At 51.7% G+C, this 23,330-nt stretch overlaps 1 protein-coding gene across 1 annotated transcript; it reads left to right on the forward strand.

Moving 5' to 3' along the window:
- The first annotated feature begins 3,020 nt into the window (after positions 1-3,020).
- CD300A (CD300a molecule) lies at positions 3,021-22,412 on the forward strand. Its single transcript, XM_054459601.2, has 8 exons — positions 3,021-3,340; positions 10,145-10,483; positions 11,144-11,297; positions 14,225-14,319; positions 18,127-18,164; positions 18,565-18,666; positions 20,944-21,866; positions 22,341-22,412. The coding sequence occupies exons 1-7, from the start codon at positions 3,301-3,303 to the stop codon at positions 21,067-21,069; spliced, it is 894 nt and encodes a 297-aa protein (XP_054315576.2). The 5' UTR covers positions 3,021-3,300; the 3' UTR covers positions 21,070-21,866; positions 22,341-22,412.
- The last annotated feature ends 918 nt before the right edge of the window (positions 22,413-23,330 follow it).

The raw sequence follows: 23,330 nt of genomic DNA on the forward strand, positions 1-23,330 counted from the left end.
TTCCCCAGAGATGGGCAGGAGGCCAGGGCATGGGCAGTCCCCAGGTAGCGTCAGGCTCTTGCAGCTGGTCTCACCCAGGCTCCTGGAGAAAGGAAGCGAGATCTTCCTAGTCCCAAACCTCTGTCCGTCCCTAATGCCCTTCCACCTGCAAATCTTATTCAGACTCTGAGTACACAATTCAAAGTACACACAGCAAGAGCACCAAGAGGCAGTAGGTTCCCCCCAGAGGTCAGCCTGCCCCCACTTTCCATCCTGTGCTCAGCAGCTGTCAAGCTGTTCGTCCCGATGAGGGGGCCACAGTCACGCCGCCCTGATCCCGCTTCTCAGCTCTGCGTGCCCAGCCTCTGGGCCGCCCTTGAGTGGCACCCATGGGGCCAAGGCCCTCCTTGCTTCAAGCTCAGGGGGAGGAAGGAACAGAGTGGGTGGGGAACAGAGTAGATGGGGAACAGCCAGGCTGCCCTGATGGGAAAGTGGCTCTAGAGATTGGGCTGCTTTCAAAAGGAAAGTTTTGCTGAGAAATGCCACAGCCCATCCACTCCCCAAATCTTTTCTGAGGACTGGATGGTTCACAGGACTCAATGCTGCTGCTACAGGTCTTTCCAGAATGCCCCCAACCCCGCATCACCACCAGCACCCCTCACTGGCCTCTGAGCACGTGTGTCCACACCAGGAAGAGACTCCAGAGCTGATCAGAAGTTTTGTGGCTGCTGTGGGACGACCTCCCACCCCCACCCCTGGGAAATGGGCCTCAGCCCTGTGGCCTCAGCTCCTCCTCCCCCGAGTCATGTCACCCGATGGCTACCGGGACACAGCCAGAATGTGCAACTTCCTGAATTCTCTCATGTTTTGTGGTTATTTTGCACCATTTTGTTTCTTCCTCTGGGTTTGTGGACAGGATGGGGTGAGCAGGATGGGCGTGGCAGGGTCTAAGTCCCCGATCCCTTCTCCTTTGCAGTAAGTCAGGTGTTTCTCTATGTGCCTAAGGAGAATTGCATCCCATAGATTAAAGTGTAAAGCACACTTCCTGTGGAGTCCAATTTTCCTTTTACCTTTCATCAAAAGTAGAGATGTATTCCCTCAGAAAAAAATGACCTGAGGATGTTAAGGAACACTGACATTTCAGTATGTGTATAATCATTATAATATTTATTCCCGCAGAGGAGCTGTCATTATTGATGTTTTACAGAAGCCACAGGCTTTGCTCAAGGTCATTCGGTGGTAAGTGGACAAGCCACGCCAGAACTTAGCCTTCTGCTTCTCTATCTGGCCTGGACGTTCAAGACTGCAGCAGCGCCTTTTTGGTCATGGTTGAATCAAAAAATAATTTTTGAGAAACTTTGCAATGATCAGGCCACATAAGCCACCGAATATGACGCATCTCCTGCATTTTTATGTTCAGCTCAACAGTGTCATGATCCAGGGTGTCTTGGATCTTTTTTTTTTTTTTTTTTTTGAGACGGAGTCTTGTTCTTGTCACCCAGGCTGGAGTGCAATGGCACGATCTCGGCTCACTGCAACCTTTGCCTCCCAAGTTCAAGCGATTCTCCTGTCTCAGCCTCCCGAGTAGCTGGGATTGCAGGTACCTGCCACATTTTTTTATTTTTAGTAGAGACAGGGTTTTGCCATGTTGGCCAGGCTGGTCTCGAACTCTTGACCTCGTGATCCGCCTGCCTCGGCCTCCCAAAGTGCTGGGATTACAGGAGTGAGCCACCGCGTCCGGCCCCAAAGTGTCTTGGATCTTAATGAGCTTTAGTTAATCTATGACTGCATCATAGTGAAAATTTCCACAATGTCCACCAGGCTCTGTCCTTGAATCTTCCAGCAGCAGAGCCCACAGGTCTCCTTGGCTTCCTGACACCTTCCTGGGCAAGGTGCTCCTGTGGCCAGAAGGAAGAGGAAAGTGAAAAATTCCAAAAAGAGCCAGAGGGAAGGGCATTCTTGGGATCTCATAGCTGGCACAGGGCTCTGTGTGGGTGGACGCTCTGAGCTTGGGGACTGCAAGCTCCCAGGTGACACATTACACATTAGGAGTGGCATTTCCTGTGCCTGCCTGGTCATTCTGTGCAGCTGGGGCACCTACTCAAGGCACGTGTGAGAGACTGTGTGTGTGTGTATGTGCCTGTGTGTGAATGTGTCAGTGTGTGTGTGAGTTTGTGTGTGTGAATGTGTGAGTATATTTCAGTTGCATATGTAAGTGCGTTGTGTGAATGTGAGTGTATGTGTTTCAATGTGTGTGAATGTGTGTATGTGTGTGAATGTGTTTGTATCAGTGTGTGTGAATTTGTGTTTGTGTGTGTGAATGTGAGTTTTTGAATGTGTGTGGGTGAGAGTGCCTGTGTGTGTTTGTGTGAGTGTGTATATGTGAGTGTGTGTGTGCATGAATGTGTGTTTGTGTGTGTGTGTGTGTTTGTGAATGTGTTTGTGTGTATGTGTGTGTGAATGTGTGTGTTTGTGTGAGTGTGTATGTGAGTGTGAGAGTTTGTGAATGTGTGTGGGTGAGAGTGTGTGTGTGTGTGTGAATATGTGTGTGAGTGTGTGTGTTTGTGTGAGTGTGTGAGCGTGTGTGTGTTTAGAGTCTGAACTCTGTGTGGATCAGGAAAGAAAGGGGTCCTTGCAGGCTCGCCGAGTCCCTGCTCTGTGCCCAGCCCCGAGTTGGCTCCAATGGGGCTATATAGAAAGGAAGACATGGCTGGAGGACCTCCGTGTCAAGTTGAGGACACATTTCCAAGACTAGGAACCATTCAGGGACTCTGGGGCCACGATGACAACTCCCCTTCCCTGAGCCCCGAAGCCCAGGCCTGGACCCCCAAGGGACTCAGGGAGGGACTCAGGAAAGGGGAGTTCCCCCTGGCGGCCTCCTCGTGGGCACCACCGAGGGTGAGAGGAGCCAGCTCAGTGGGCCGCGCCCCCAGGGTTGCCCATCTTGACCACAAGGAAAGGAGGGAGGAGTTATTGGGCCTTCCACTAGGAGGAGACCTGGGGAAGTGAGAGTCGGGGATCAGTCCTGCAAGCTACGGAGTCACTACAGGGAGAGGTCTCATCGCTAGAAATAGCCGAGGAACCTGCAGCCTCAACCTGGGCTAAGGAGGACGTGCCGTTCCTGGGGAGCCTTAGTCGGGGGTCCCCAGCGTCCTCCATTTTCTGACCGGCTCCAGGAATAGAACCAAAAGAAGCTGAACAAGGAAGCAGCGCGGCACCAAGAAAAGCAGAAGTCGGGGGGCCTTGGAGGCGTGACTCTCCCCTCGGGTCCAGCTGGGGCCTGGAGCTGCTGCAAGTGCCGCCTGTGCTGGGGAAGGGACCATGTGGCTGCCTTGGGCTCTGTTGCTTCTCTGGGACCCAGGTGAGAGTCTCCCTGCCCAGGAAAGTCTGCAGCAGGGAGGGAGGGTGCGAGGGGCAGGGCCGCAGGGCAGGTGTCACACGAGACGCTCCGAGTCTGGACTCGGTGCAGAACGCAGAATGGGGTGCGCTCTGTCCACCATATAAGATGGACAGATGAAGGGCCACACCCCGGGAGAGGAAGGAGTCAGAGCCTCTCCCCGCTTTTGCACCCACGTACCTTGGCTGAGCCATAGCGGGGCGAGTGATAAGGGGTGGGTGCAGAACAGGGACCTTTTAGGTTTTCAGTTGAATTCTTACAGGAAGGGGGACGAGAGGCAGAGTGTGTGGAGAGTGGCAGCCACTGACTGCGAGGTAAGGGTGGGGGAGACGCCGGGCTCAGTGCGTGCAGGGTGTGGAGGAGGGGGGTGTGGGGAGGGTGGGGGAGATGCCCGGCTCACTAGGTGCAGGGTGTGGAGGAGGGGTGGGGCGGTGAGGGAGTTAGGGTCGGGGTGGGGAGCAGGTCGATAGTCTCTGGAATGAGGAGATTTAACCAGGGCAGCCCAGCGGCTGGAGCCTGAGCAGGGGAAGTCCCGAGGCAGGCCTGGCTGGGGTTAGCCCCTGCGTGGGCCTGAGAACCAGGGGTCAGTCCTCTCCAAGAAGGGGATATGGGACAGAGGGGACAGAAAGGGTGGTGGGGAGGGCGAGGAGGGAAAAGATCGGGCAGAGAAGCGCTGAGATCTTCTTTAGGGAGAAGCGTGGGGTTGAGTCTTCTTCCCTGTCCAAGCGCAGGGGATTCCTCCCGCAGAGTCACCTGCTGTGCCTTCAGTCAGTTCCACCACTCTCCTCAGACAGGTCCCGTGCAGACTCCTCAGGCCTAGTCCTAGGATATTTTACATCTTTGTGGTTGCTTTCCTTACAGATCGGAGGTTTTCTGCAATTATATTTGCTAACTACTTGTCTGTGGGAAGGTTATTACTTTTGGTGTCTTGACTTGGAAACGGGTCATCTTCCCATAACAGGTGTTCCTGCGATTCTCTTGGGTGTTCTTCTGTTTCATAGGATCGTTGTGCATGGGGAGGTTTCAGTTCCTGTCTGATATCTGTTTCTCTTTCTCCCATTGACTCATTGGCTGGTACAGCCAGAATGAGGCCCAGCGGACGTAGTGGTAGTGGTTGTCCCTGCCTTGTTGCTGACTCAGGGAAAAAGGACCAGAGCTTCTCATTATCAGGAAGAAGGGATCCACCAATGACTATTCACAAAGCATTTTTACTTTTGTTTATTTATTTATATATTTATTTTTGAGATGGAGTTTTGCTCTTGTTGCCCAGGCTGGAGTACAGTGGCACGATCTCGGCTCACTGCAACCTACGCCTCCCAGGTTCAAGTGATTCTCCTGCCTCAGCCTCCCAAGTAGCTGGGATTACAGGCATGCACCACCACGCCTGGCCACTTTTGTATTTTTAGTAGAGATGGGGTTTCTCCATGTTGGTCAGGCTGGTCTCAAACTCCCAACCTCAGGTGATCCACTCACCTTGGCCTCCCAAAGTGCTGGGATTGCAGGCGTGAGCCACCAAGCCTGGCCAACATTTTTATTTTTTTGAGACAGGGTCTCCCTCCGTCACCCAAACTGGAGTGCAGTGGTGCAATCACGGTTCACTGCAGCCTCCACCTCCCGGGCTTAAGTGATCCTCCCACCTCAACCTCCCCAGTAGCTGAGACTACAGGTGTGTGCCACCACACCCAGCTGGATTCTTAATTTTTTTTAGGGACAGGGTCTTACCATGTTGCTCAGGCTGGCCTTCACTTCCTGGGATCAGGGGATCTTCTCACCTTGTCCTCCCAAAATGCAGGGATTACAGGCATGAACCACCACACCTGGCCCCTACAAAACATTTTTTATTTTATTTTTATTTATTTTTTTGGAGACAGAATCTCACTCTATCACCCAGGGCTGGAGTGCAGTGGCTTGATCTCGGCTCACTGCAACCTCCACCTCCTGGGTTCAAGCGATTCTCCTGCCTCAGCCTCTTGAATAGCTGGGCTTACAGGCACCCGCCACCACTGCCGGCTGATTTTTTTGTATTTTAGTAGACACGGGGTTTTACCATGTTGCCCAAGGTGGTCTCGAACTCCTGAGCTCAGGCAATCTGCCAGCCTTGGCCTCCGGCCCCCACAAAATACCATTTTTATTATTTATAGAAATTATTATTATTTTTATCCTTTCAGCTATGAAGGAGGTGAATTACATTAGGAGATCTGGTCAGATGTTTGTCTTGATATATTATGCTGGCTTCATGGAAAGAATTAGGGAGATCTCCCTGTTTCCATGTTCTCTGCAAATGTTTAAATAAAACTGAAATTATTTGTTCCTTGAAGTTTTGAGAGAACTAACTTGTAAAACTGTCTGAGTTTTGCTTCTTTTCTTTTGATGGAAGGGAAAGAGTTTCTTAATAACAGTCATCATTTTTGGTCTACGTTAAAAAAAATCTAGCTGGGTGCAGTGGCTCACACCTGTAATCCCAGAATTTTAGGAGGTTGAGGTGGGAGGATAGCTTAAGCCCAGGAGTCCGAGACTGGCCTGGGCCGTATAGCAAGCAAGACCCCGTCTCTTAAAAAAAAAAAAAAAAAGTCTATTCTTGGCCTACATTGATGATTTATATTTTCCTAAAAAATCATCAGTGTCACCTAGGTTTGCAGACTTATTTGTAGAGATTTGCAAATTAAACTGTTATTTTTCTTTTGAATTTTATATCTGTGTCTTTTTTATTTTTGGTCTGGCTACCCACTAGTCTAATTAATTGTTTGAGGCCAGGCACGTTGGCTCACGCCTGTAATCCCAGCACTTTGGGAGGCCAAGGCGGGTGGATCACTTGAGGTCAGGAGTTTGAGATCAGCCTGGCCAACATGGTGAAACCCCGTGTCTACTAAAAACACAAAATTAGCCAGGCATGGTAGCGCGCACCCCGTAGTCCCAGCCACTCGGGAGGCTGAGACATGAGAGTCCCTTGAACCCAGGAGGCGGAGGTTGCAGTGAGCCGAGATCATGCCACTGAGCTCTGGCCTGGGCGACAAGAGCGAAACTCTGTCTCAAAAAAATGAAATAAAATAATTAATCATTTACCCCTTACAAAAAATCCATTTATTAATGTATATACTAACTCCACTGTTTTTCTGTTTCTTAATTCACTGATTTCTGTGAATTCACCAATTCGTGAAAGATGACCTGGTTCTTTCTGTGTTGTGTGTGGGTGTGTGTGTTCCTCTTCTGACCTCCTGAGTTGGACAATTCAGTCATTTATTTGAGAGTTAACGGGTCAAGATTCTGTGACCCTAAAGGAAAACATTAAGATGACAGAGGAATATCCTGGTAGAAGACCCTGGCCCCAAGGTGGTCCCCAGTCTCATGTTTATGATTAGAGGGGTTGGAGGTGGTAATTCCGGTTGGAAGAGAGAAAGAGCAGAAACACAAGCCTGGGAGCACTGGGGATCCGTGTGATCGTTGCAGGTAAGTGGGGAAGTAAATGGAGGGTTTTCTGACACTTCGCAATCTCTAAATTATAATGACACCTTCACAGGTGGAACAGAGCTTTGGGGAGATGATTGGGTGACAGTTTTTTATCCAAGATTTCAGAGGAGAGAAGTTAATCAGGAGAGAGAGAAAGAGAGAGAGCGAGAGGGAGAGAGAGAGGGGGAGAGAGAAACCAAATCCAAAGGGAAGTCAGACACTGGAGGTAGGACGAGAGACAGGATTGGGTGCTGTGGGCAGAGGTGGTGGGGTCACTGAGGTCAGGAGAGAAGCCAAAACATGGACAAAGAAAGATGACGATTCGCAGCCCAGGAGAGGCAGGGAATCGGGTCAGGACAGGGAGCAGGAACAGTGTCGTGGGTGAAGGAGGGCTGGGAACTGACAGTATTTATTTATTTGTGTTTTTGAGATAGAGTCTCACTCTGTCGCCCAGGCTGGAGTGCAGTGGTGTGATCACAGCTCACTGCAACCTCCACCTCCCGGACTCAAGTGATCCTCCTGCTTCAGCCTCCTGAATAGCTGGGAATACAGGCACGTGCCACCATGCCTGGCTAATTTTTTGAATTTTTGGTAGAGATGGGGGTCTCACCACGTTGCCCAGGCTGGCCTCAAACGCCTAGGCTCAAGCAATCCTCCCACTTTGGCCTCCCAAAGTGCTAGGATTACAGGCATGAGCCACTGCACCTGGCCTATTTATTTATTTGAGTCAGGGTCTCACTCTGTCACCCAGGCTGAAGTGCAGTGATGCGATCATAGCTCACTGCAGCCTCCACCTCCTGGGCTAAAGTGATCCTCCCACCTCAGCCTCTTGAGTAGCTGGGACCACACGTGTGCACCACCACACCTGGCTAATTTTTGTATTTTTTTTGTAGAGATGGAATCTCACCATGTTGCCCAGGCTCCATTTACTTATTAAGCACTTAATATGTGTCAATTTTAGTGATTTGTGTGTTTTTCTAGAAAATCACTTTCATCTAAGTTTATGAATTTTATGTAGAGAATTTCTGCAAAATATCTTGACTCTTCATTCTTTCTTCATCTGTGGTCCTTTTCTCTTGTCATGTCTTATTTAGGCCAGCCCAAAGGTTGTCTATTTTTATTAGCTCGAGTCATGTGAAACCCTGTTGTCTTGGTCAAAAAGTTGAATGCCAGCCATTTCATGTGATCCAACCTAATGTTATTTACCAGGCGTCTTACACCTGTGATCTCATTTAACACCTGCAAAGGCCATATGAGTCAGGGACAATTGTCACCACTTTATAGGCGAGGTGTCTGAAGCTCAGAGAGGTTAACTAACTTGCCCCGGAACACACAGCTGATACGTAATAGGGTAGAGATGTAAACGCAGATGGTTCTGAGGATATTTCTGCTTTATCCTGGCAATTGCCAGGGAGAGTAGCAGGAAACATCACACCTGTGACAAGCTTAGAAAGGCCTTCTCTGCAGGGGATCTGCACATCCAGGCGAGGAGAGGTTTGGAGGTTTGGATGGGACTCTGGGAGAGGCACCGAGGAGCTTATCTTTGGGCAGCCATGGCTGGGTGTGAAGTCGATGGGGTCGAGGAGAAGCTTGCACTGAAGTTTTTATAGAGGGCCTACCATGTGCAAGGCACCTGTAGACGTTGAAGGTATAAGAACGAGACCCCTATCCCCTTGAGGCTTTCATTCGAGTGGTCCCAAAGTCTCATGTGTGAGGAGATTTAAGCATTTGAAACAGTAAGTAAAATTAAAGAGTTTTGGCCAGATGCAGTAGCTCATGCCTGTAATCCCAGCACTTTGGGAGGCCAAGATGGGCGGATCACCTGAGGTCAGGAGTTTGAGACCAGCCAGGCCAACATGGTGAAACCCCATCTCTACTAAAAACTCAAAAATTATCCAGGTATGGTGGATGTCTGTAATCCTAGCTACTCGGTAGGCTGAGGCAGGAGAATCGCTTGAACCAAGGAGGCAGAGGTTGCAATGAGCCGAGATCCCGCCATGGCACTCCAGCCTGGGCAACAGAGCGAGTCTCCACCTTAAAAAAAAAAAGTTCTAACCCGAGGAAAGGAGAGCAAGCCCCACTCCCACCATCCCCGGCCAATATGGGACCACAGAATTACAAGGGCAGTGAGACACTGCACGCACAACTGCCCAGCGGGCACTTGCGCATTTGCCCGGGGCAGGGACCGTGTGTCCTCTGCTTGGCGGCTGACACTAGCTTCGAGCCATCACCTTACTCTCCCCGCTTTGCATCTGCGAATTATTCGGGAAAATGATAGACATAATTTTCAAGGAAGCTCATTTATTTCCAAGATTTAAGTCTAGGAGAGCTGGGCAAACTAAGACACAGGATAAATGAAAGTTTTCGTCAGCGAGCCTTCTGCATTTGTGAGGTTTTTTTTTTGAGATGGAGTCTCTGCTCTGTCACTCAGGCTGGAGTGCAGTGGCACGATCTCAGCTCAACATAACCTCTGCCTCCAGGGTTGAAGCAATTCTCTTGCCTCAGGTTGAAGCAATCCTCCCCAGTAGCTGCAATTACAGGCGCATGCCACCACACCCGGCTAATTTTTGTATTCTTAGTAGAGACAGGTTTCACCATGTTGGCCAGGCTGGTGTCGAACTCCTGGCCTCAAGTGATCCACCTGCCTTAGCCTCCCAAAGTGCTGGGATTACAGGCATGACCCACTGTACCCAGCCAGTATTCTTGTCAAAATGGCTTGACAACCCTATTACTGCCCGGGTTTGTCCCCCTGGTGGGACCAGATCAGTATGTGGGCTGGTCTTCCTCTTGCGGGGTTGCCCAGGGCTGGGGTGGCCCTCCCGGGAGGGCAGGTGCTTAGGGGTGAGCTCTTATGGTCCTGGCAGGTTTGGAAGCAGGAGGCCCCTGGCAGGTGAGAGTGGTGGGAAGCGTAAGGGAAAGGAGGCAGGGGGCTGGAGAAAGGGGCTGCTATGAGCAAAATCTTGAGGGTGGTGGAGTAGAAAAGAGAATGCTCAAGCTGTGATCTGGCTGATGGAGCTGATATGAGGTGAAGGAATCAGGGGCTGAGGGCTGGGGGTGCTGATGTGGAGTTGGGGAATCTTTGGAGGAGGTGACCCCAGGGCCCAGCCTGAGCTCTGCCAGTCTCCATGGAAAGCCTCTGCCCCACTTCCACCTGTGCACGGAGGGAGCCTCTCACCCTCAGTCCCCGCTCCTGGGTGGACAAGGCCTGTCTGCCTGCCGCTGCCCCCTCCACACCCCCAGGGTCCATGCGGCCCTGACCCCAGGGCACCGCTGACCAGGCTCATCTGAGGAGGAGCCGGGACTCGGGCTTGTGTTTTCCAGGCTGTTTTGCTCTGAGCGGCCCCAACACCGTGGCAGGCCCCGTGGGGGGATCCCTGAGTGTGCAGTGTCACTATAAGGAGGAACACGGGACTCGCAACAAATACTGGTGCAGACCACCACAGATTCTCCGATGTGACAAGATTGTGGAGACCAAAGGGCCAGCAGGAAAAAGGAACGGCCGAGTGTCCATCAGGGACAGTCCTACAAACCTCAGCTTCACAGTGACCCTGGAGAATCTCACAGAGGAGGATGCAGGCACATACTGGTGTGGGGTGGATACACCGTTGCTCCGAGACTTTCATGATCCCATTGTCGAGGTTGAGGTGTCCGTGTTCCCAGGTGAGCCCCTCCTCCCCTCAGCGCCTAAACACAGGCTCAGGTTGGAATTGTTGGGGCAGGAATCAGATCAGAGACATGAAGCAGTGTGTGTGTGTGTGTGGATGTGTGTAAGAGAGAGAGAGGTGGGGGCCAGGGGAACACAGTTAGGGGGTCTCTCCTGGAGCAGCCGACATGTCTGCCCAGTATTGAAGAAGGGAAGGGTCCAGTGACAGGGAGGCTGAGAGAGCGTTGCCTGTGAAGGAGCCAGGAGCACACCTGTGGCTCAGCCCCATGGAAGTGCAGCTGTGTGAGGGAGGGGTGGGGCTGAACAGAGAGTCCGGGGGGCCAGATGGGAAGCTGCTGCCCTCAGGGGGAGCCTTACCACATGACAGGTCAGATTTGCAGTGTAGACAGACTCCTCTGCAGCATGGGGTCTCGCAGGAGCACCTGGACCCTCATCAGCAGGATGGAAAATTAGGACCATTGGGAGTGGCACCTGGGTCCTGTTCAGAAATGCCCAATTGGCCCAGGAGGGTCCTGGAGAGACTCTGGCCCTGGGGTCCTGTATTCTGCCCCCTTCCTTAGTGGGCATTCTGTGTGAAATCAAACCAAAAAGGCATCCTGAGTGGTGGGAGAGCCAGAGGACAGCTCCCTGGGTCTGACTTGTGGTTTTGCCACCAGCATCAACGTCAATGACACCTACAAGTGTCACTGCGGCCAAGACCTCAACAATCACAACTGCATTTCCACCTGTATCATCCACTCCCCTGTTTGCAGTGAGTGCCACCCACAGTACTAGCATCCAGGAGGAAAATGAGGAGGTCGTGAACTCACAGTAAGCACCCTAGCCCCTGAGACATGGAGGGGGCCCTGTGCTAAGGAGGAGACCAGGGCGGGGACCTTGGCCATGTGGGCCAGCTGGAGGTGTGCATCACTCCCTTTGCCCCAGGCCCAGGTTGGAAGCCATAGTCTGAACACCCCGGCTTGGACCTGCCCTTGGCTTTGGAAGGGGGCTCAGGTCGGGGAGAAGTTGGGGGGCAGATGGAAGGAAAGTGATAGCTACTGAGGGCTGGTGACATTCTGTGAGGCCCGTGTTAGACGCTTCACATGAGTGTTCTCACTTGCTCTTCACTGCAGCCCTGTACTGTCGTCATTCCCTGTATTCGTCTGTTTTCATGCCGTTGATAAAGACATACCCAAGAGTCGATAAATTATAATGAGAAAGAGGTTTAATGGACTCACGGTTCCACATGGCTGAGGAGGCCTCACAATCAAGGCGGAAGGGGAAAGGCATGTCTTACATGGCAGCAGGCAAGATGGAGAATGAGAACCAAGCGAAAGGGGTTTCCTCTTATAAAGCCATCAGATCTCGTGAGACTTATTCACTACCACGAGAACAGTATGGGGCAAACCACACCCATTATTCAATTATCCCCCACCAGGCCCCTCCCACAACACGTGGGAATTATATGGGAGCTACAATTCAAGATGAGATTTGGGTGGGGACACAGCCAACCCACATCAATCCCCATTCAAGATGAGATTTGGGTGGGGACACAGCCAACCCACATCAATCCCCATTCAAGATGAGATTTGGGTGGGGACACAGCCAACCCACATCAATCCCCATTCAAGATGAGATTTGGGTGGGGACACAGCCAACCCACATCAATCCCCATTCAAGATGAGATTTGGGTGGGGACACAGCCAACCCACATCAATCCCCATTTTACAGATGAGTAAACTGAGACTCAGAGAGGTTAAACAATTTGCCCAGTCAAGTAGCTACAAGAGGCTAAGGCTAAGCTTCCAATTCTGGTTTATGTGACTCCAGAGCCTTGAGTTCTCCTCTCTAAATAGTGGTTCTTAACCTTTTTGGGGGGTTACCAGCCCCACATAGAATCTGACATCTATGGACACTCTCCCCAGAAAAACACGTGCAGTCACAAACCTTTTCTGGGATTCACGGACTCCCTATTCTAGCACAAAACCCCACAGTTCAATCCTGGCACTAGCCACCCAGAGTTAGTGCAGACCCCACAGGTGAAGAGCTTCCACATCCACAAGACCGCCCTGATTTAGATGCCAGTTGAACTTTGGGGATCCCCAGGCCACCACACTTCTGACCAACTGGATGCAAATTTGGGGGTTCCAAGGACCCCCTCAGGTTCAATAATTTGTTAGACTCAGAACTCTGGAAAGCATTATACTTACAATTACAGTTTTATCATAAGGGATAAAGGATAAAGATTAGGACCAGCCAATGCAGAGACACATAGGACAAGGCTTGGGAGGATCCCAAACAGTTTATGTGCCCTCTCCAGGTGGAATCAGGGAGCATCACCTGCACCCTCCCTGCGGCACCTCAATATATTTATCAACCAGGAAGCTCCTCCAAGCTTTGGTGTCCAGAGTTTTTATTGGGGTTTCATTACACAGGCATGATGTGATTGAACTGTCTTCACCTCCAGTCCCTCTTTGGGAGGTTGGGCTGGCTCAGGGCTCTAAATCTCTAATTACGTGGTTGGTCTTTCTGGTAACCAGCCCCATCCTATTGTCTCATCTCTTACCAAAGTCCAGGTGTGATTCATGAACAATAAAGACACTCCTAATTTTTAGGAAATTCCAAGGATTTAGAGCCTCCCTCCTAAGAGCCAGGGAGGAAGGCCAGCCAGATTCTTTACTGGACAACTCCCAGAAACCCCTCCACAGGCTTCTGCCAACATATAAGACAAGGCAAAATTCAGGCTCAAACATGCCACTTCCAGAAGTTTACTCTGTAGATACACATAGGTGGCAGCGCTGGGTTCTGTGGGGCCTGAAGGTTGTGCAATTTGCGGGGTGGGTTGGTGGGGTAATCTAAGAAAAAGACGAGAAAATTATGAATGCAAACATAGGCATGAAGGAAGGAGCCCAAGCAATGGAGGGGCCTGAAGCTGGGCTGCGTCAGCCTCCTAGTCAATCTGCTGCTGCATGGTCAGGTGTGAAAAGGTGGAGCTGCAAGGCAATTTATAAGCAACGTTTACCATTGCAAAGGACTGGGGGAAATGCCCATTCAGTGGGAACATTTAAATAAATCATGGTCTATCCGTGTGTTGGAATACCCCGAAGCTATAGGAAAGAGTGAGGGACTTCTTTATGTACTGACATGGAAAGACCTCTAAGATGTATTGTTAAGTAAAACCAGAATAGTGTTAGACGAGGCCTCCTTTGTGTGAAAAGAGAAGGGAAATCCTGTACATTCATATTTGCTTATATACACATAAAGAAACTCTGGAAGGTTCTTAAGAACAGCATGTGTGTATATGTGGGGAAATTGGGGAATGTGTAAATGGGGGGTGTGTAGAAAGGGGGCTTTATACTGTATTTTTTTTAATTAACCTTATCTATCTACTTAAAAAGTTAGAGAAGAAGACCAGGTACATTGGCTCATGCCTGTCATCCCAGCACTTTGGGAAGTTGAGGCAGGAGGGTGGCTTGAGCTCAGGAGTCTGAGACCATCCTGGGCAATATAGCAAGATTGAGTCTCTACACAAAATTTAAAAATTAGCAGTGGTGGCCTGTGCCTGTAGTTCCAGCTACTCAGGAGGCTGAGGCAGGAGGATCACTTGAGCCCAGGGGTTCAAGGCTGCAGTGAGCCATGATCACCACTGCACTCCAGCCTGGGTAACAGAGCCAGATCCTGTCTCAAAAAATAAAAATAAAAAAGTAAGTTGGAGAAGGCAAGTTGGCCGCATCCTCACCATCCTGTGCCTCCTCCAGGCTCCCGCTGCTCCTCTCCCTGTTGGCATTGTTGCTGCTTCTGTTGGTGGGGGCCTCCTTGCTAGCCTGGAGGATGTTTCAGAAACGGGTCAAAGGTGAGTTGGCTCCCCACACCCCTCTGCCCCACCTGGGGTGGTCAGGCCCTGACCACAGACACTCATCTTCAAAGCTATGTCCTCGTCCCACAGTATTGCTATGAAATGTGACACCCAGACCACACATCCTGGGTGATCCTACAGGGCAGGTCCTATGGGAGGCATCCTTGTGCGTGGTGGTTACAGGCTGTGGGAGGTGGCTCCCAAGCAGGAGGCTTTCCCACTGCCAGCCCAAGGGTGGTTGCCCCATGAAGCAATGACCCTCTTCTGTTTAAAACCCTGGCATGGTGAGCTGGGCTCAGTGGTGTGCATCTGTAGTTCCAGCTACTCAGGAGGCTGAGATGGGAGGATTGCTTGAACCCAGGAATTCAAGACCAGCCTGCACAACACAACGAGGCCCCCATGTCTATAAAATAAAATAAACCCTTGCATGGTCTCCCTCACCATAAAAAGTCCAGGTCTCTACAGGAGTCACTGCCCTCCACGATCTGGCTCTACCCACCTCCCTCTCCCCGTCCGTGCACCGTGGAAATCAACTTCTTGTATCTCCTTTAAGAGAGCCTCAACCTCAGCCTCTCCTCTCCTTCTGGGTTTGCTCTGGGCACCTGGAGGGCCTCCCCTGCCTGCTCTCCTCAGCTCACTCCCAGTGGACTCCAACAGTGGTCCTCAGAGTTTCTTTTCTCTGGGACCTTTTCTTTGACTCCAAAGAGTGGCTTGGGGCCCCTCCTGGCTATACCTCTGCTGTCACAGCCTTTTGGGGACCAGATTGTCATTGGTGGTGTCCTCACCTGCCTTCCCACAGGCATGCGCTTCAAGGAGGTACAGAACAAATATTTGTCAAATTAATGTGTTATTCAGTATCTCCAGCTGCAGCGGGCACCCCAGGGGCCTCCAGGCAATCTCTAGTCCAGCTGCCCTCCTCTGAGCTCAGATTAAAAGAGAGAACAGGAACTCTTGGCACTCAGTAAGTAGATGATCAATAAATAGCTGATAAGCAAATTGAATAAGCACAGGAACAGAAGAACAAGTGGAGGTGTGGCCACCAGTCCTCTAGATTGCAGATCCCTGGCCGAGGTCAAGTGTAAGCCTGAAGCTTCCTCCCTGTTCGGAGAGTTGAAGATTCCACAGGCATAAGATTCTCAGGGGAATCTTTGTCCAAAGCCTTCCAAGACTTCAGTGAGACTGGGGTGGGAAGAGATGGGGTTATCCTGTCCCATAGCTGCGGGATAAGCTGGTGCATGCTTGGTGGCGGGCACTGCTCACACACACCCCCAGTGCCTCCTGTGGCACCCAGGCTTTTGGGGGAGAAATCAGCCTCAGTAGATCTGTGCAGGGTGTATGGGAAGAAAACCACTTCCTCTTTCCCATCTGCTTTGCATGTGTCATTTTCTGGTAACCCCATCCGAAACTTCAGCACCCACGTGGATGCCACTGGTTTGTCTCAGTTCTGAGCCCCTTTCAGTTTCCTTTGTGCCCTTTCACCCAGAAAGGCTCTGGCTCCTCAAAGAGCCTCCTGCCTGCTTAAAAAGGATGTATGTGATTATTGTAGGGAATTTGAAAAATGAGTAAAAGCACAAAGAAGGAAATAAATCCCCCATCATCGATGATAACTAAAAACCCCACAACCTAGAGAAAACCAGCCACTGGCCCCTGAGGTATATCCTTCCAGTCTTCTTTTCTATGCCTATATAAATGCATCTATGATTTCTTTTTTTCTCTTTTTTTTTTTTTTTTTTTGAGACAGAGTCTCACTCTGTCACCCAGGCTGGAGTGCAGTGGCATGATCTTGGCTCACTCCAGCCTTGACCCCCCACTGCCCGGGGCTCCAGTGATCCTCCTGCCTTAGCCTCGCAAGTAGCTGGGACTACAGGTGCTCACCACTACGTCTGGCTAATTGTTAAATTTTTTTTTTTTTTTTTTTTTTTTTTTAGAGATGGGGTTTCACTATGTTGCCCAGCCTGGTCTTGAACTCCTGAGCTCAAGCCCAGAGTGCTGGGATTACAGATGTGAGCCATCACACCCAGTCATGCATCTGTGATGTCTTAACAAATTGGCCTCATACCACTCATTCTCTTTTAAACCTACATTTTTGCACTTAACATATGGTACCATGTTCCCAGCTATTAAATATTCTAAAAATCACAGACTGCAGAGTTTACTGGTGTCTTAAGCTTCCTGTAACCCATCCTCAGTAACAAGATAAAGGCTTTCTATTCAAACATTTTTGACTCTCTGTCCCCTCCTTTGCAAGTCCGCGCCCCATCCCCTGACTGTGTGGCTGGGGCTGACTTCCTCTTGCCCTGCCTGGAACCTGACACCAGCCTCATCACACCTACTCCCCACTCTTTCTCCCAGCCCACATTTGTCGTTCATTCATTCACACAACAAAGCTGTCCTGAGCACCTACTGTGTGCCAGGCCTATGCTGGGCCCTGGGGACACCATTGTGACTGGGGTAGACTGGGTCTTACCTTCAGTGAACTTCCCCTACCGCTGGCTCCCGCAAACCTTCTCACTACCACCCTCCTTCCCGGGCGTTGAACTCCTGTCTCTTCCCCACCAGCTCTTTTTCTCCTTCCCATCAGAACACTTGTCCCAGGTGGGGACAGGGAGGGCAGTGTGGTGCCTGCACAAAGCATTTGGAAGCAGAGCACTTTGCACCCCAGAGTACCCGGCTGCATGCTCCGTTAGGTCAGCTGTGGCTCAGCAAGCCCGTCACTATACGTGGTCTTGTGTCTCCCAACTGTGGGCTCCTCCCCTTTGATTCTGGGGGAGGAGCCCACAGATCCCCATGGCATCCAGTACAGTGGGCTCTGGGGTTGCCTGGCTGTGGACCTAACCAAGGGCATCAGCAGCATGTGTGTCACCCACTGCCCACCAGGTCCAGGCTCCCAGGGTGAAAGGGTTAGGGTGTACAGGGCTGTGCTCACAGGCAGCACCCCTATAGAGCAGGTGCCGGCAGCCAAGGGCTGTGTGAGCCTGAGCTGGGGTCCCTGGGGCTGACAGGCCTCCTTCCGTATGGCCTGGGGCAGCAGGCAGGTGGGCTGTCTGGGAGGGCAGACCTCAGGCACGGGGATGAGAGTAGAGGCCCACAGTCTGATGCAGCCCTAAGCTGCAACTTCCCACAGTCTGATGCAGCCCTAAGCCCCAGATGCACAGGGCTTTTCAGTGGTATCCTTTCTCCCCTGGAAACATTTGTGTGAGATCCCGTGTTGAAAGCTTGCTTTGGTCCCTCTCCTCCAGCTGGGATGCTTCTTTCCTTTCTTTTTTTTTTTTTTTTTTGAGACAGAGTCTTGCTCTGTTGTCCAGGCTGGAGTGCAGTGGCATGATCTCAGCTCACTGCAACCTCTGTCTCCCAGGTTCAAGCAATTCTCCTGTCTCAGCCTCCCAAGAAGTAGCTGGGACTACAGGGCGTGTGCCACCATGCCCAGCTAATATTTGTATTTTTAGTAGAGACAGGGTTTTACCCTCTTGGCCAGGCTGGTCTCGAACTCCTGACCTCAAGTGATCTGCCCTCCTTGGCTTCCCAAAGCACTGAGATTACAGGCGTGAGCCACCGCGCCCGGCCCAGCTGGAATCTTTCTATTTCTCCATTTATTCACTCATCCTGTGTTCATTCATTCATTTACTAAGTCACTAATTTACTCACTCAACAAACCCTTGAGTTCCTACCATGCTTCAGGCCTGAAGGGATAGGTCCCCAGGGCTGAGGTCTCTAGGGAAAGGCCTTTTCCCAGAAGGCTTATAGGGTCCTCCATCCTGGCCGTTGTTCCGGGATTCAACCTCCTTCCTCTCCTCTTGTCTCTAGCCGGTGACCATTCAGAGCTGTCCCAGAACCCCAAGCAGGTAAGGGGGGCTTCAGCAGGAGGTGTATCAGGTGGCTGGGCAGAGGGTACAGAGGATGCTGGGGAGTTGGACAGTCCCATCGGCCAAAGGAGGATGGATGGAGCCGGGAGCTCGCCCAGAGCGGGACAAACGATGCTGGGAGATGTGGTCACTGGGTCTTGTTCTGAGTTCTGGCCAGCCTGTCCCCTCCCTACCAGGGCAAATGGAATGAAGGGAGTCCCTCCCAGCCGAGCTGACCTGGGGAACATTCAAATACTGGACAGAGTGAGGTAGAGGCAGGAAGGGGAAGGTGGGGGCTGAGGCGCTCAGAGCATAGAGGAAGGGGAGACACATGCAGAGACGCAGGGACAGAGGCTGCAGGGCTCTGTGGACACTCACCTGGGACCTCCTGCCCACCCAGGCTGCCGAGCAGAGTGAGCTGCACTACGCAAATCTGGAGCTGCTGATGTGGCCTCAAAAGCCAGCACCACCAAGGGAGGTGGAGGTGGAATACAGCACTCTGGTAAGTGCGATAGCCCGGCTTCTGGGCATGTGGCCCCTGGGCTGTGCCAGGGCACCCCTAGGAGCGGGGGGCAGAAGGGGAAGGAAGGGATCGACTTGGTGATCTTGTGCCTGTCAGGGACAGGGCCACACGGAGATGGAGCAAGTGTAGATTTTGCCAGAGCAGAGGTCCTTAGAAGGGCTTGGTGTCATTGTGGCTGGGGGGTTGGGGGGTGGCCAGCAGCTATGGCTCTGACAGTCCGTGAAGTCCAGCATGGTTTAAGCACCTGCTGTGTATCATGAGCCAAGGTGAGAACCTGTGACTTGTCACTGTTTTGGTCTCATCAGCTCTTTGGTATCAATTCTGCTTTCCAGGTTTTTGTCTGTGACCCACTGTGGGGCAACACTTGGGCGCAGCCACCTTCAACTGGGATAATGGGATGGGGGCTGCCTCCCTGGGTCGTGACCCACCTACTAGTGGGAGAGTTCAAGCAGAAGCTGGGGGTGTCTTGGCAGAGAGGATCGGGAGAGACGTAAGCATCAGCAGGGATGCTTAAAGGACCGCCCAGGCCTGGGAGCTGAAGGGGCCCCTCAGACATGTTGTGTGGTGCCATGGAGGGCTGGCACCAGGGTGACAGGGGACACTGTTACTGGTCTGCCTGGAAAAGTGGCCCAACTCCCTGGGATATCTCCAGCCTGGTACTGTTCTCCCCAGGCCGCCGTTTTGCACCTGACAGGGGAAGAGGGGATCCAGACCTGCCACTTCCGGGTCCCCTGATAGCCGCACCCCTCCCCAACCTCCCGCCAGCTGTCTGCATGAGGATGAGGGTGGTCTGTGGGCCCAGGGTTCTGGGTGGCTCCTGGCCAAGTTTCTTTCTTTCTTTCTTTCTCTTTCTTTCTTTCTTTCTTTCTTTCTTTCTTTCTTTCTTTCTTTCTTTCTTTCTTTCTTTCTTTCTTTCTCTCTCTCTTTCCTTCTTTCTTTCTTTCTTTCTTTTTTTAGGTGGAATCTTGCTCGGTCCCCCAGGCTGGAATGCAGTGGCACAGTCTTGGCTCACTGCAATGTCGGCCTCCCAGGTTCAAGCAATTCTCCTGCCTCAGCCTCAGCCTCCAGAGTAGCTGGGACTATGGACACATGCCACTGCACTGGCTGATTTTTGTATTTTTAGTAGAGACGGGGCATCACCATGTTGGCCAGGCTGGTCTCGGACTCTTGACCTCAAGTGATCCACCTGCCTTGGCTTCCCAAAGTGCTGATATTACAGGACTGAGCCACCACACCCAGCCAGCTCCTGGCCAAGTTTCTGAGCGCCCCTGTGATGGTCAAGCCTGACTCCTTCCTTGCATGTCATGATCTTGTGTCCACAAAGCTGCATGGCCTGGGACCAGCAACAGCCTTGTTGTTCTAACTTGTTGTCTCATGATCTAAAGTGGATGGGACATGGTCTTACTCTTCTCCTAGCCCCCTTGGTACAAGTTGGGACTCATGCCCACAGTACAGCAAGTTAATCAGAGCTGCAGGGCCAACGCAGTACCCCTGTACTGGCTTCAACTCCACCTAGAGAACTAGGGGTCCTCTGCAGAAAGGGACCTCAGAAAGGGATCCATGGCTGCTTCTTTGTGAGAACTTTTCTTTTTTTCTCTTTTCTTTTCTTTTCTTTTCTTTTCTTTTTTTTTTGAGACAGAGTCTCACTCTGTCGCCAGGCTGGAGAGCAGTGGTGCAATCTCGGCCATTGCAACCTCTGCCTCCCCAGTTCAAGCGATCCTCCTGCCTCAGCCTCCCAAGTAGCTGGGATTATGGGTGCCCACCACCACGCCCAGCTAGTTTTTGTATTTTTAGTAGATACTGGGTTTCACTATGTTGCCCAGGCTGGTCTCAAACTCCTGACGTCAAGTGATCCACCCGCCTTGGCCTCCCAAAGTGCTGGGATTAGAGGCGTGAGCCACTGCGCCTGGCCACGAGAATGTTTCATTAAGAGAAGCACAGAGGTGTCTCGGGGGAGCCCAGCCAGGTCTCAAGGCCTTAGTTTCTTCACTGTAGAATGGACCAGGCTGGGTCAGCCCCGAGGAGCCCCCGAAGCCTCCTGCCTCTGATGCTAGGGATGTTGTGCTGCTGCTTGCCCAGGTGGGGAGGAGCAGCTGGGTGGACAGGATCATAGAGAAAAAGAGGCCAGGACAGTGGAGCCTCTACAGTGAGGCCTCACCAAGGCCCCTCAGGTGTCCTCCCTCCTCCGTCCTATGCTGGGGGTCCTTCCTTCCCTTGCCTCTCCCAAGCCTCTGGTTTCTTGGTTTCTCTCTGCAGGCCGCCCCCAGGGAAGAACTTCACTATGCCTCGGTGGTGTTTGATTCTAACACCAACAGGATAGCTGCTCAGAGGCCCCGGGAGGAGGAACCAGATTCAGATTACAGTGTGATAAGGAAGACATAGGCCTTTGTCCTGCCTCGCCATCGGAGCTCTCATGGGCCCCAGGAAGTCCAGGGATGGCTCCCTTATCCCTGGCCCACGTCCTTCTCAGCCTGCCCTCGATGACAGTGACCAACAGACAGGCAGCTGGGTTTCCCAGGCCGTCCCTCTGTTGCCATCAGCTCGATTGGCTTCCCTGAGGGCCAGCAGGGCTGGGGGCTCCGGGAGCAGCAGGAAGCACTCCCAGCCACCAGCGCCTGTTGCCTATTTCCCCTTTGCCCCTGCTTCATCCTGGCTCTGTGTATGGAGGACAAAGCTTCTTCCTGCGTGGCTCCAGGAAAAGATGTGGCTCACGTAGGTGGCAGCTGCCAACAGCGTTGTCAATCACAGCCCCTTAGGAACGTCTGGAATTGCTTGGGAGTTGGGGAGAACTGTCAAGAAGAGTGAAGAGAGTGCCAAAGCGGAGATCTGTTCACATGGGGGCCATGGTGGGGGGACCCACTAAAGATCAAGATCAAAGATCCTCCCCATCTCACAGACAAGGAAACTGAGGCCAGAGGGAGGAGAAAATTGCTCATGGCTCCAGAACTGGTGGCAAGTTCCTCTGGACTCTTAGGTTTATTTTTAATATGAAATATAAAAACAGTTTCAAATATCTTATTGAGGGAGAAGTAAAAAGTTATTTAAACAATGCCTGCTATGTGTCTGCAATCCTCTGCTAAAGAAAGCTCCCAGCTTTGATACCAGATGAGTGCAGAGAAGCCTTGTGGGTGCAGTGGGTTGGGGACATCCTAAGAGAAGTCCTCACTGAGTGGGAGAAGGTGGGTCACAGCTGTTTCTCGCCATGATGTCTGTTTGTTTGCTTGTGTGTTTTTTGAGACGGGGCCTCGCTCTGTCCCCCAGGCTGGAGTGCAGTGGTACGATCACAGCTCACTGCAGCCTGGAATTCTTGGGCTCAACTGATCCTCCTGCCTCAGCCTCCTGAGTAGCTGGGACTACAAACACGTGCCACCATGCCTGACTTTTTTATTTTTTGTAAAGATGGGGTTTCGCCATGTTGCCCAGGCTGGTCTTGAACTCTTGGGCTCAAGCGATCCTTTTGCCTTGGCCTCCCAGAGTGCTAGGATTACAGCATGAGCCACCATGCCTGGCAGTTTGCATGATGGAAAACACAACAGTTTTCTTGTCGGGAGATTTGAAATTTGATGCAAAGAGTTGTCCAGGCTGTCTTGAGTCTGTGGCAGCTGCCAACAGCTTTGTGTTTTTATTTTTTCATTTTAATTTTTCTTTTTTAGAGGCAGGGTCTCGCTGTGTTGCTCAACCTGGAACTCCTGGAGTTGTGCAATGTGGACTCCTGGATCTGAAAGGTGAGGCTGCCATGAAGCCTATAATGTGGGCCGGGGCTTAGACATGTGCCTGGTACGGAGGGGAACCCAGAAATAGTTGTTGACTTCACTCGAATTGAGCCCAGTCATGTTCCAGTCCCGATCTGCAGTAACCCTTCTCGGGTTCCTGTTTCCAGACACAAAATTCTGCAGGGTGGTTTAAAACACAGAGGCACGTGGCACCAGACTGACTCTAAGGCTCAGGGGGTTGTTCGAAGGACCCCTTCTCCTCGATGGGAGTGAACTTTAATTCTCTGAAATAGTATTTTCTCTTTAATTCAGTCTAAATTTCTATCAATTAGAAGTAAGTCCTCTGTAAAATGCAAATGTCTAGGCTGTCAGTTGGTTATCAATGCCAGCTGCTATAACAACCACAACCTCCACCATAAAACTGGGTGGAGTGGCAGGGGGAGGCTGGGGCAGGAGGGTATTGCAGCCACAGCCACACACTGGCCCCAGCCCCCTGCCCCGTCAATCTCTAAGGCTTGGTGGAGGATTCCCCGGTATAAACCATTTGCCCTTTGGAAGGTGGCAGCCCTTTGGGAGTCCTTCATATCATTTCCTGCCAGAGAGTCTCAGTTGGGACCACCCCCATTCTCTAAGGAGGCCTCATAGCAGGAGGGAGTGGGCTGGCTTGCAATAGTCTTCTGGAAGTCTTACTGTCCAACTCCCTTCCAGGAAGCTCTGCATACCGAAGGACACTGGGAAGAACCATCTTTGTCAAACCAGAGACAGGGTCTTCCTCTGTTGCCCAGGCTAGAGTGCAATGGCACAATTATGGCTCACTGCAACCTTGAACTCCTGGGCTCAGGCAGTTCTCCTGCCTCAGCCTCCTGAGTAGCTGGAACTACAGGCATGTGCCACCACACCTGGCTAATTTTTTGTAGAGACAGGGTTTCG

The sequence above is a fragment of the Pongo pygmaeus genome, chromosome 19, assembly GCF_028885625.2.
Source record: "Pongo pygmaeus isolate AG05252 chromosome 19, NHGRI_mPonPyg2-v2.0_pri, whole genome shotgun sequence".
Lineage (NCBI taxonomy): Eukaryota > Metazoa > Chordata > Mammalia > Primates > Hominidae > Pongo > Pongo pygmaeus.